This window comes from Podarcis pityusensis, assembly GCF_964106645.2.
Source record: "Podarcis pityusensis genome assembly, chromosome: 1".
Lineage (NCBI taxonomy): Eukaryota > Metazoa > Chordata > Lepidosauria > Squamata > Lacertidae > Podarcis > Podarcis pityusensis.
In genome coordinates, this window is record NC_138028.1 from 74,089,208 (window position 1) to 74,103,075 (window position 13,868).

The window sequence follows — 13,868 nt, forward strand, 5'->3', positions numbered from 1 at the left end:
TGCTAATTGCCAAAATAGACCAAAATAGGAAAAGATGTGCAGTTGAGAACACCTAATCCCCAGTTTGAAATGCTCCACTGCTGAGTCAGTGCTGCTGAGATCATAGTTAGGTAAGCAGGTGTGATTCAGGTGAGTTTGCTGGCCCAACCCAGCAATAACTAGCTTTGCTGAGGCCTGAAGGGCTGCAGTAGAAATCTGCAAGGTGCTCATGATTGCTCAGTTTTAAAAGCAGTTCAGCTTTCCCAATGAAGGGGGATGACCCGGCTGCTGCTGATGTCACTATGGTCGGAGGTTGCGTTAGAATATTACAACCTCATTCTGAATGGTCATTAAGTACCATGCTATGCAAATGACAATGGGTTTGTCGGCAGTTCCCACACTTGGTTATTCCAGTACTGATTTGGGCTGTGTATAAATCAGTTCAGCTCTCAGCTGATCCATTGTGGTTTTCGATCTGCTGGGTGAGGTTTTCTGCTTTGTTTATTAACAGCTGCTTCATTATTGGCCACCTAGCTGGATAAATTAATATTTTAAAAAATGAAGGAATACGTAGGCGCTTTTGGTTAAAGAAGTCCTGGTAGGTTGGAGGGAACAGATGCCATTGAACACCACTGTGGAGTATCAGTGGTAGCACTTTGAAATTTTCTGCTTATTTAATTTATTTGTTTATTGGAAGTTCTATGCTGCCCTTCATCCTCCTGGAATCACAGGGCAGTTTACAAGATAAAAATGCAAAAATACATAACATAGTAGCAAACAAAAACAGTACCCCCCTCCCTCACATATAGTTTAAAAGGCCAGGGGTTATTTAATTAGCCAAAGACCTGGGAGAAGAGGAATGTATTTTCCTGGCGCCTAAAGATATGTAGAGAAGACATGAGCCTCGCTGAGGAGATCATGCCACAAATGAAATCCCTTGCCTGAGTAGAGTAGTGGCTCTGAATTTGAGCTTTCACTTGAGATGTCTTTGTTTCAAGGATTTCCCATCAGCCCCAGTCAATATGGACAGGGATGATGGAAGTTATAGCCCAAGAGCATCTGGGGGGCACTGCTGACCTAGAACTTGATCTGGAAATGTTAACTGGGCCTGAATTGGCTGGAATTTTCTCAGGTTGTCCCCATCTATTCCTCTCTATGAAGGATAAACCCGAAATCGAGCTTCCTGCTTGTTAGATCTGATGCTGGTATAATATTTCTCTGGTCAAATCTAATCGTGTCCAGCTTGATTTTAGGCCAGCCCCTAAAAATATGTTTCTCATTCATGAGTGGTCTATGTAACAGCAAATCCCCTTCTTTGGAGAGCTAATGGAGAGAAAGCCACAGAAAACCTTATTTGCCCACCACCCATTTCCTCTGCTGCCATTGTTGAGGGAGGGAGGGAGGGAGGGAAGAAGGAAGGAAGGAAGGAAGGAAGGAAGGAAGGAAGGAAGGAAGGAAGGAAGGAAGGAAGGAAGGAATTTTGGTTTCTTTAAAAGGGCAAGTCTGGGCACAATGCATTGTCATTGCCCACCATAATACTTGAATACAATAACAAACCAACACAGCATTAATGAAGCTGATACGACTTTTTTCCCAACCTTGTAAGGTTCATTGCAAAACAACAGTGGGTGAAGGGGCAGACGAGAGGAGGGTTTGTGATATTCCCACCAGAGTCTAGTCGAGTCTTAGGCCAGCATCCCAGTCCTGCACTGCTTACAGTTCCGTGTGGGGTGCTATTTAAAGTGGGAAAAGCATAGTGTAAGTATGCACATTAGCCGAAGTGCTGGAAGATTTGTAAGTGATAATTAAAGCGCTTTAAGATGCATGTGTGATGTATCTGCACTTTGTTCTAAGGTAATTTATGTGTAATGAGCTGTGCTGAGACTTCAGAACTCAGCATTGTGCATAAATTACCTTAGAACAAAGTTTAACCTACATTAGACTCGAATATCTGCCAAACCAATGAATACTGGCTGGGATCAGCAGAGCCGGAGTTACACAGGGATATTTGGAAGAAAGTAAATGACCCACATCGTTCAAGAAGCAAATTGAACACCTACAAAGGGACAAGGCCCTTTAGCATTTCTCAAGATGGATGTCTTTTCCAGCACACACAACCCATACGCTGCATGATGCCTCTACAAAGAGGCTTAAGTACTCCATGAGCCTCATATGAGTGGGCTGTGCATGAGAAATCCCATGCTTAAATGTTTTTGCCTGGGATAGCCAACATGGAAAATGGAAAACCTTCATTTGAAGGATAACTAATTAAGAGATGAAGCTCTTTGGGCTGGTGAAGCAACTTTGGGCTGACATGTTGCCATACATTAATGCCAGCCTAGTTTTCACCATGCTTAGGACTCCATTGCAATGTGAATGACTCAATTACAGTGGTACCCCGCAAGACGAACGCCTCGCAAGACGGAAAACTCGCTAGACGAAAGGGTTTTCCGTTTTGGAGGCGCTTCGCAAAACGAATTTCCCTATGGGCTTGCTTCGCAAGACGACAGCCCATAGGGAAATCTCCGGGACAGCGGGGAAGCGCAGCGCGTCTTCCCCACTGTCCTCGGACCTCCTCCGAAGCCTGGAGGCGGGGCGGGGACACCTCCTCTCGCCGCCGCCGGGCTTCAGAAGGCTCCTCCGAAGCCGGGCGGCGGGGCGGGAACACCTCCCGCCGCCGCCGGGCTTCGGAAGGCTCCTCCGAAGCCGGGCGGGGGGGAGGGAACACCTGCCGCCGCCGCCCGGCTTCGGAACGGTGCTCCGAAGCCGGGCGTGGGGGAGGGAACACCTGCCGCCGCCGCCCGGCTTCGGAACGGTGCTCCGAAGCCGGGCGGGGGGGAGGGAAGACCTCCCGCCGCCGCCCGGCTTCGGAACGGTGCTCCGAAGCCGGGCGGCGGGGCGGGAACACCTTCTGAAGGCGGGCGGGGGGCGAAAGTCTTTGCTCCCCCCTGCCTGCCTGTCCCGGAGGGCTTTTGAAGACAGGGGGGGAGCAAAGACTTTCGCCCCCCGCCCGCCTTCAGAAGAGGTCCAGGACCTCTTCTGAAGGCTGGCGGGGGGCAAAAGTCTTTGTCCCCCCTGCCTGCCTTCCCAGGGGCTTTTAAATCGCCCCGGACAGCGGAGAAGTCCTCCGCTGTCCCGGGGTTTTTTAAAATGCTGGGGGTGGGAAGAAAAGCCCTTGCCCCCCCCCAGCCTTCAGAAGAGGTCCGGGGACAGACTGTCCCCGGACCTGGTCTGAAGGCGGTTTCCCTAGGAACGCATTAATTGATTTTCAATGCATTCCTATGGGAAACCGTGCATCGCAAGACGAAAAACTCGCAAGACGAAGAGACTTGCGGAACGAATTAATTTCGTCTTGCGAGGCACCACTGTACATGGGTTCAACTGACTGACTGATTTATTGATTTTCACCCTGCCTTCCTCAAAGGACCTTGAAACAATTTACATATGGTCCTCAAGCAGTCTCCTGTCCAGCCAGTTATACAGGCAACTTACTAAAAACAAACAGGCTATAAGCAGCACGTATTTTAAAATGCACAAGTACAAGTGTCGTGCTGACAGAGATACTGTCTGGTCCTCTGGTCAGGATGCTAAGTGCATGCACAATCTGGCAAAAGTCTATTTTCCTGTACAACTTGCAGTAAACCATTTGGTGCCTACATAACTGGGAGGGTAGCATTTCCCTACTTCATAAGCATATTACGGAATACTCTGACACGTGATGCAGAATTTATGGGCATCTCTAAGACAGGTGCAACAGTATCTCTCCTTGTGGTTTAGTCGTTTAGTCATGTCCACCTCTTCGTGACCCCATGGACCAGAGCACGCCAGGCACTCCTGTCTTCCACTGCCTCCCGCAGTTTGGTCAAACTCATGCTGGTAGCTTCGAGAACACTGTCCAACCACCTCGTCCTCTGTCGTCCCCTTCTCCTTGTGCCCTCCATCTTTCCCAACATCAGGGTCTTTTCCAGGGAGTCTTCTCTTCTCATGAGGTGGCCACAGTATTGGAGCCTCAGCTTCAGGATCTGTCCTTCCAGTGAGCACCTAGGGCTGATTTCCTTAAGAATGGATACGTTTGATCTTCTTGCAGTCCATGGGACTCTCAAGAATCTCCTCCAGCACCATAATTCAAAAGCATCATTCTTCGGCAGTCAGCCTTCTTGATGGTCCAGCTCTCACTTCCATACATCACTACTGAGAAAACCATAGCTTTAACTATACGGACCTTTGTCGGCAAGGTGATGTCTCTGCTTTTTAAGATGTTGTCTAGGTTTGTCATTGCTTTTCTCCCAAGAAGCAGGCGTCTTTTAATTTCGTGACTGCTGTCACCATCTGCAGTGATCATGGAGCCCAAGAAAGTAAAATCTCTCCGGAAGTGTGCAATTGCACTTGTTTTTCTTCTTTATGATGGAGAGTTTTATTCACTGTTTCCTGAAAAATCTGTTTGACAGATGGAATGGGGAGATCTGGTTTGCTCCCCCCTCTTCTCTCCCTAGACTTTCTGGAACCACATATTCTCATGCTGCATCAACTATATTGGCCAAGTTTGCTGAAGGAAATGACCGGCAAAGATACTCCTCCCATGACTTCTGCAGTTCTAAGCAAACAAGCAGGTCTGTAGTGCTGCTAACAGAAGCAAAGCTGCTGCTGGCTCTCTGCTCCTCCCAAATTATGCCTATTAGTTGTAGATTTAACCTTTGGGGAGACAGAGCAAATTTTATTAAGCTGGGGCAGACTTTTCTCCTGATCATAGGCACTGGGGTTTTGCTGAGTCAGGCATCTGTCACATGTCACCCTTTTGAAGAAACCATCACTGAGATGCACAAGCTACACGCTGGGGCTCAGCATGATCCTTGAGTTCAAGCTAGGGACCGGCAAATCATTCAGTTTCAATTCCTCTCCATTTCTTGTATCTCTCACCTTAAGTTTGTTTCAAAAGCATTTTCTAAAAGTCCCCCTGAAAATTCACCAGCATTTTAGTGCAAATTTCTCCCAGCAAACACATTTTCCATGCACTCTTGCTTAATATGCACAATTTTGCAATGTGGCTTCTCCGCATAGAAGCATTTTAATATATTATGTTTGTGACTACATGTTCCTTGGCTGGAGAAGTTCAAAGGATGGCTATGTTTCGGTTCACACATTGTTTCAGATCAGAAAGTGGAAATTAGGTAGGTCACCTGTAAATGTGGACAGAATCAATTCCCCCCCTCCCAAGTTCCGACTTTGTGGGCAGAGCACTTAGTGGCAAGATCTCATGCTTTGCATGCAGAAGATTCCAGTTTCAGGGCCTCTCTGCAGAGGTTTTGCCAGTCAAAGACAAGAGCAAAGTGAAAGGGGGAGAACGCGAACACCTTCTCTTCCTGCATTATAGTTTGCAGGCAACTCTTTGAACAGGCACCAGCGCTTATTTGCAGCACCCAGAAAACTCATTCTACTTCAGATCCCCAGGATAATTTTCTTGGCGTGTTCTTTTGTTTTCAAAGGGTAATCCCGATGCCTTTCTACTGAAATTTTGTTCAGCAAACATCAACTATCCTAATGAATTATGGTGTGACTTAGCAGTGCCCAATTTAAAGCCAGGACAAGGCAACTAGGCCAACATTCATTTGCAAGTGGCCACACTGGAAGCTGAGCAGGCACCAATTCCCCTTATAAAAGCCCCTTTGAGATGATGCCTTGATGAGTTCCAGATGCCAATCACCAACCCTCCCCCGCAGTTCCATTGTTTTGGAGCCAGCTGTACTGAGCAGTCCAAGACTGTCCAGTCCTTAACTCATTGGTTGACCAAGCAAAAGAGCATCCAAATGTGTTTTTAAATGCAATTCACAGGCACAGATGCCTCATAAGGATGACTGTGGAGTTTTAGCCTGGAAATATGTGGGCTGGGGAAGGGGAATGATAAAAGTTTCGTTTTTTTCTTGATTGTCCTTCTGAGAAACTCATTAAAATAGGAAGTTACAAAATAATGATTATGTGGAATTTTCATCCAAGAAAATCATACAGTACAGATAGCAGTGGTTGGTAAACGTTTTGACTTGGTATGGCTGCAATTTTCAACTTTGCTGTTTTCATCACAGTAGGATGATTTGTTTAGGAAAGTGTGCCATTACAGATGTGCAGTGTGCTACTGTCTCCTCTCTAAGAAAAAAAAAGATCCCCATCAATTATTTGCTGCACATCTATGGACAGAGAAAGAGCTTCCATGTAAGAGGGCCCAAGTATGATTTTCAGACAAGATTGATGCCGTCTTGCTTATTTAGAAATAAAGTCATACCACATTACAGTGGTACCTCTGGTTGCGAATGGGATCCGTTCCCAAGGCCCGTTCGCAATGTGAAAAGCCTGCAACCTGAAGCGCCGTATCTGTGCAGGTGCACGGCGCAATTTGGCGCTTGAGCGCATGCGCGAAGCGCAATTTAGTGCTACTATGCGTGCGTGAGCTGCAAAACCTGGAAGTAACCCTTTCCGGTACTTCCGGGTCGCCGCAGGATGCAACCTGAAAAAACGTAACATGAAGTAAACATAACATGAGGTATGACTGTACACATTTCCAGGGCTAGCCCACCCATGAGGCAAGATGGGGCAATTGCCACGGGTAGCAGGGTCCACCAGGGAAGCAGATCCTGATGTTGATCTTTCTCCCACCACCCCACCAAGTGGTTCCTGAAGCAGATCTTCCCTGGCCCCTTCTTCCCTGGAAGAGAGGAGGAAGGGGTGGGGTCATTTTGGGCTCCGCCTCAGGTACCAAAATGTATTGGATAGGCCCTCCACGTTCCTATCACATGGCATGCACCCTCTTGCCACCCTCTAGACTTCCTGCAGTGCAGTTGGGGCAGGAATGGTGTTATATGCTCAAACTCTCTTACCCCAGGGAGCAACCTGGCTTCTGAATTCTGCACCAGCTAAAGTTTCCAAACCATCTTCAGGGGCAGCCTCATGTATAACACAATGCAGTAATCAAACCTAGAGGTTACCAGAACATAGATGACAGAGGTTATCTCTGTCCAGATAGGGGCGCAGCAGGGCTATCAACCAAAGCTGATGGAAGGCACTCTGTGCCACTGAGGCCACCTGAGCTTCAAGTGACAACAGCGAATCCAGAAGTAACCACAAGCTACATACCTGTTCCTTGAGAGGGAGTGTAACCCCATCAAGAACAGGCAATCTCCCATCCATCTGGTCTAGGGACCCACCCACTAACAGTGCCCCAGTTTTATCTGGATTGAGCTTCAGTTTGTTAGGTCTCATCTAGCCTTTAAACAAGGCAAGACAATGCATCCATCACATCCACTGCTATACCTGCAGGTGTAAAGAATTAGATCTGTGTGTCATTGGGCATGTTGCTGACAATATTCTGCAAAACTCTGGAGAACCCCACTCAGCAGTTTCACGTAGAAGTTAAGCAGCATGAGAGATAAAATGGAACCTGGGGGAACCAACATGGAAGCCTCCACAGGGCTGAAGAGCACTCCCCAAGCACCACCCTCTGGAAACAACCATCCAAGTAGTACAGGATGCACAGCAAAGTGGGGCCACCCACCTCTAACTTGGACAGCTGCTCCAGAAGGATACCATGGCTGATGGTACTGAAAGCCACTGAGATCAAGGAAAATTAACAGGGTCCATTTCCCTGCCTCTCTCCCGAAAGAGGTCATCACACATGCTTTCTAGGCATGAGGCACGTGCAAGTCTGGATGACCCTTTACTTGAGCTCTCCAGCAAGTGTGACTTGTGGTTCTTCTTAAAGGCATCTTCTTCTCAGTGGTAGTGCCTGCACTTGTCTTCCTGCACACTCTGATCTGAAATCTATGGACTAGAAGAATCCCATTTTGGGGCTCCTGCATAACCAGATATAGGATCAAAATTCATATGTCAGTAGGGTACTCAAAGAATTTTATATCATCAAGCTGAAAGCTGTTGCTGCTGGTGGTAAGAATTTAAACCTCAATTTAAGCTTGGGGCAACTGCTCTAGGAAATAGTGAAAGATGAACCTAGTGCCTAGCTTCTCTGCTCTGTAATATATTAAATTGCAACAACTTCCAGCTACTGAAACATGGTCTTCGTGACCCTATGGATAAAGGTTAGTCATCCTAGCTTGCCGTTCTAAATAGACCTTAACTCCTTTTGTACGGGTGGAAGGGCAGGCATGCTGGTGGAAATCCAGCTCTTTTTGCAGATTTGATCAGTGCAATATCTATACAGTCATACATTGGTTTTCAAACGCCATGGGAGTCGAATGTTTTGGCTCCTAAAGATCGAAAACTGGAGGTGATTGTTCCAGTTTTCAGACATTCTTTGGAATCCGAATGCCCAACGTGACTTCCGCGGCTTCCAGCAGCCAATTGGAAGCCGCGCCTTGGTTCCCAAACGTTTTGGAATTCGAACGGACTTCCGTAACGGATTCCGTTTGACTTCCAAGGTACCACTGTACTAATAATTTTACGGCCAACATCTTTTAGTCTAGATTAACAAATCTAACTGCTAACAGCAATTACAAAGAGAGGCTCATTTCAGATACGTGGTAAAATAAAGTGAACATATCACATCATTTATTTGGAATGGCTACATTAATGCAAAAAGCAACATTAAGACAGCTATTTGCTTAAAAAGCATCCATCAAAATAAATACAAAATATTGATTCTACAAATAATTTAAACTATGTCTTTCCTCCCCACCAGGTGGTGTAGGATAGTCTTTGCATCTTATAAATATAAAACAAAATAGCAGTTTGCAAAGTGGGCCTCCTCTTCAGTTGGCCAGACTTTGTGTTTGTCAAAAGTTTCTTTGGTTTGCAAAAGCCTTTCAGCAAAGATCTGGCTCTCCTGCTCAGCAGCCTCATCAGATCCAAAGAGATCTAGCAGTCGCTGGCATCCTTCTTTGCTTTCCTTCATTGGTACCTGGCTCCGGTGCACTTGAATCACAGTCAAAGACACTTGGTCCTGTTGCCATCCAGAATAATGTTCTATAGATGGGGAGGGAGAGAAAGGCAAGAGGAAGTCAGCAAAATGACAAAGACCAAGTAGAAATCTCAAACTGGTTTTTAAAAGATTTGCCCAAATAAAAAATAATAAGAGCCTTGTGGCATCTAAAAGCAGGGGTGGCCAACTTACAGGCTATGTAAGAGGTCATCTGTGGTCTCCATAAACACACTATATATTTTTTGAAATTATATTGCTGGTTTGTTTGTTTTTTAAATGATTCTTTCTATAGGTCCTCTGTTGTAATACCATGATGACAAAAAGTCCCTACAACTCCCCCCCACCCTCATTTTTATAATAAACAAATGTTTTTGACTGACAATTCCCATGGATCCTGATGTGATTTTTGGCTGCAGCCATTTTGACTCATGGGCAACACTTTGGGAGTCAGTGTGGTCCTTGGTCTCAAAGTATCTAATCATCCTTGCCTGAAGAATTAACAAGTTGATTTACAGCAAAGGTTTTTATGGACCAAAATTTGCAAATGCTTTTGCCATGATAAACCTATTAATTTTTAATAAATTTTTAAAGCGTCATAAGGCTATTTTTGCTGCTGCAGACTAAAATGACTACTCCTCTGGTAAATGCCTGAATACAAAATGAAGCAGCAGCTAATGCTGCATTTCTTAAGTTTCAATGTAGGTTGCAGACGAGTCTTTCTTCCATATAATTAGTGGGATTAGGGTGAGAGGAAAACAATTGCTATTGAATGTTTTAGGCAGAGTCCTCCAATTTGCAGAAACTAGAGTCAATGGAAATAGGAGCAGTACACTGAAAAAAAAAATCCCCTCTTTTCAAATGGCATAGCAGGCAGCATTGAAAGTTGTCCAAAGGCACATTCACAATAAATCCCCGAGTTGACATTAGAGCACTAGGCAGTGGCTCTGAAATATTTACTGCCACAGACCACATGAAACCTGTTGAGGGTGTTGGCAGACCACTTAATGATTTTTCTGCCTGTCGTAGGAATTATAAGGTGCTGTGTGCTAGATGCTGTATGATTTAAATGCATTTTTATTGCTTCTTTTATTTCTTATATTATACTGTATTACAGATACAATGTTGAATATAAGAAATAAAAGAAGCATCAAAAGTACATTTAAAAATCAGTATATTTAAAGTGATCAGTGTGCCGGCTCCTGCCTTCTGCCACACACCCTGTGGACCACCTGAATGAAGCTCATGGACCACAGTTTGGGGACAGAGCATCTCAGCAATGCAATCCTAAACATATCTCCTAAGTCACTAACAGTTCAGTTTGTAGGAATTGTGATCAGGTCTGCAAAAAACTTGCTCTGGCATAATAAGCACTAAGAGCTTACAAGGCCATCAACCTTCATACTTTGAAGTATGCTTGCTGAAGCCCAACATGTTTTGCAGCTTCAAGAGCAACTGAATACACCTCCATTATAGTTTAATTACATTTTTACATGAAAGATTTCTGGTCAGTCAGAAGAGAAGCACTAGTCTATGTGGGCCAGCCCTATGTGGCACCAACAGGGTGCATAGAATTCTGTGCAGGAAAGACCCTTTGCCACTTTCAAAGAATCATGGTCTAGTTTCTCTGGAGAACATGGACTTCGGCCCGAAACACACATTCAAGACTTCTTGCTTACTTTTTTCCTGCCAAAAATCGCTCTCCCTGCAAAGCCAGTCCTCCCCCACCTCTAGCCTCCTCTTTTGGTTTGCAGCATACATGGCTGCAGTTTTGCAATCATGGACCACCACATGTTCTGTAATTGTTCTGCCCTTAAAAGTCCCAGGGGTGGCTGCTTGCAGGTAGCATCACCCTCATCTCGCTCCAGCTGAGTTAGCGCAAACTTCAGCTTTGCCTGCATGTTGCACGAACACATTTTGTGCATTCCGATAGCAATGGCTCTAAAAGGAAGTTGCCTTATACAGAATCACCCATCTCAGGGTTGTCAGCAGCCCCCTCGGTTTCCAGAGGGGTTTTTCTCCCACTCCTATCTGTAGATGCCAGGGAGTGAACAAAGCAGATGCTCTACCCCGGAGTGACTGCACTTCTCCTCCTCCCAAGTGCACTGGGCACTTTGGCTGACGCTGGTCCGCCAACAAGCGGCAAGAGGGGCTTGGGAGGAAGAAGAGAAGAGGCAGTTCAGCAACGGGGCGCCCTAAGGCCTGTTCCCACTTGGCGGCTGCTGGTTCTTTGTCTCCGCAGCCCAGGAAGCTAGAAGTTTTTCCGAACCCCGCACCTCCGGTGGAGTTTGCGGAGTCGACTTCGATCCAATTCCTTGTCCCTTCAAATCTCGCCCACCTCCGCCTTTGCTACTAACCTTATTCCAACTGCAGCCTATATATGCAAAAGGCTCCTCGATCGGGACTAACCTCCAGCCCACTTTAGTGCACAAAACGAAGAAGCCACCGGCTCACGATTGGCGAGCCCCCAGCCTCCCCTCCATCCCGCCGCGCATCTCCTGCTCCCTCCTTCACCTTTGGTCTCTCGCTCGGGGGCGCGCGCGTCGGGCTCAGGGGGCGCGCGCGAGGCGCCTGTCCCGGGTGGCGGCGGCCGCGTGCTCGGCGGCCTCCTGGCGGCTCTTGAAGTCCTCGATGGCGCGCTTGTTCTGGAAGTCGATGAGCGCCATGGTGATGGAGGCGTTCCAGCAGCTCTCGCCCGGGCACCGAAAGTCGATCTCCTTGCGGTCCGTCGTGACGATGGTGAAGTACACGTACTTGCCCGTCCGCTCCACGCAGTCCACCTTCTGGATGGAGCCGAAGCGCAGCTCCTTCCCGCCGCCGCCGCCGCCTCGGGCCCTGCCGGCCTCGGGCGAGAAGAGGCTCAGGCTGTCCTTGCTCAGCACCACCGCCTTCTTCTTCCACAGCTGGAAGAGGCTGTCGCTGCGCTTCTCCAGCTCGCCCTCGCGGATCACCTCCGACGGCGACGCGCCGGCCGGGCCCTTCATGCTGCTGCCGCCGCTGCCCGCGCTCGCCAACAGAGCCGCCGCACCGAGATCGCCTCGAGGGACCAGCGCCAAGGCCACGCTCGCCCGCCTGCCCGCCTTGCTTGCCTGCCTGTCTTCCGACGGGGACGCTGGCCTCTCCCGCCGGCTCCGCGACGCTGCTGGGATTCGCTGCGCGCTTTGCGGGAGACGAGAACCATTTATGGCCTTGGTGAGACGTCCCAGGCCCCGCCCTGCGAGCCCCGCCCCGCCTGCCGGCTCCGTCGCCCCGCCCACGCCAGACTGCCCCCCCCCCCCCGCGTTCTCTCTCTCAATTCCCCACGGTCTAACCCTGTGTCGTTCAACTCTCCACTGACAATCTTCTTTTAGCCATCATCACCACTGCAGGTGTTGCCCTGCAATGGTCATTGCAAAAGTGGGGTGCAGGACCTGACAATGACTTTCCTATCCCCACCCCCTTCCCAGCTAGGAGTGCTGGCATTTCACTGGATTCTCGATTATTATTGTACCCTCTATGGCTGGTAGCCGAACATGTGACCCACCCGATGACAATTAAAAACATTGCATATACAGTATTTGTGATGGGCCATTCAGAGGCACCAACTCTCACTTCAGCCCCTTTTGGGTGCATCTAGAGCTGGGTGGGAACTGGATTGCCATGGCAGGCCTTGTTAGGTCCAGTAGATCCTATGCTGGTACCACTGAAGGTGCATAGGCCTGTGGACTCAGAGTCCTGCTTTTGGGAGAGGGGTTGGCAGGATTGACCCTGTCTCAGCCTTCATGAATTCATGGAGTGCTGGATCTTGTCTGCAAAGGGCTTTGATGTTGTAGCCAACACATGCAGAACATGCATGTCTGAACCAGCCCCAAAGGGATGCTTCACAGATGACATCTTAAATGTTTTGTGAGGTACAGTGGTACCTTGGGTTACATATGGTTCAGGTTACAGACTCCGCTAACCCAGAAATATTACCTTGGGTTAAGAACTTTGCTTCAGGATGAGAACAGAAATCGTGCAGCTAAAGTGGTGTTTCAGGTTAAGAACAGTTTCAGGTTAAGAATGGACCTCCAGAATGAATTAAGTTCTTAACCCAAGGCACCACTGTATATGCAAAAAAATGTGCACAGCAATTGCAAACGTGTATTATACACTTGCTAAGTGCATTCAACAAAGCACTGGAATGAAGTGTGGCTCCATAAACTGCAAAAAGAAAAAAGGGGGGAAAAGGAAAATGAGACTGGCCTGTGGCAGACAAAAATAGAAAAGCAAAACAGAAATCCAACTGAAAATGTACAAAAAGGAATATGTAATTGAAATAGCCCACAAATAATAGGGAAAATTATTGGGACTATGTTGCTGCAGATTGATACCGTGCACAATAAATCATAACATAAACACATCAACTGATACACAGAATAATTATGAATTCACAAGGTGATTTTACAGGCACAAGTGCTGGACTTGTGGGTATACATGTAAACAGAGCTCTTCCCACTTCCCACTAATTCCAAATGAGCTCAAGAGCTGCATAGCTGAATGTTTAAAAACTGCAACTGCATGCCCAAGTGTTTTGATAGGGATTAAGTGTCCCAGTCTCCTGAAGTCTTAATGTACACAGACAAAAAGTTGTCGATTCCATGCCTTGGAAATGACGATAGGGACAAAGAAAATGACGCAGAGTACTACAGCAAGGGAGAAGATTAACAGCCAGTTCTTTAGTCTGCTGTTTCTTCAGCTTGTGTGGAAGTTTTATTTGGGATTGATTGTTCTCTGTGTTAAGAGAGTGAGCCACGAACCTGCAAGTCCCTGGTTTGACTTAGGTGAGCGGCCTTAGGAAAGCCACCTGCACCTCTCTCTGCCTCACAGCCTCAGTCCCTGCCACATCTGCAACATGGCAGATAATGGCCAGTTCCACTGGCAGAAGCCCACACAAGGGCTTCTGCTAGCGTAATGGGGCTTCCCCCCTTTTCCCCCATCCCCCTCAAATTGG

General features: G+C 47.4%; 1 protein-coding gene and 1 long non-coding RNA gene across 2 annotated transcripts in view; both read right to left on the reverse strand.

Moving 5' to 3' along the window:
* Nucleotides 1-2,366: 2,366 nt before the first annotated feature.
* The window catches only part of LOC308474141, a 129,765-nt gene continuing 118,263 nt past the window's right edge, over nt 2,367-13,868 (reverse strand). Inside the window, exon 3 of the long non-coding RNA XR_013984525.1 lies at nt 2,367-2,551. This is a non-coding gene — a long non-coding RNA (uncharacterized lncRNA). The remainder of the gene's footprint in view (nt 2,552-13,868) is intronic.
* LOC308474448 (pleckstrin homology-like domain family A member 2) lies at nt 8,499-12,074 on the reverse strand. The gene is made up of 2 exons (XM_081000735.1): nt 11,411-12,074; nt 8,499-8,943 (listed from the first exon to the last, which is right to left on the reverse strand). Exon 1 carries the CDS (start codon nt 11,878-11,880, stop codon nt 11,446-11,448), a length of 435 nt encoding a protein of 144 aa, XP_080856861.1. The 5' UTR covers nt 11,881-12,074; the 3' UTR covers nt 8,499-8,943; nt 11,411-11,445.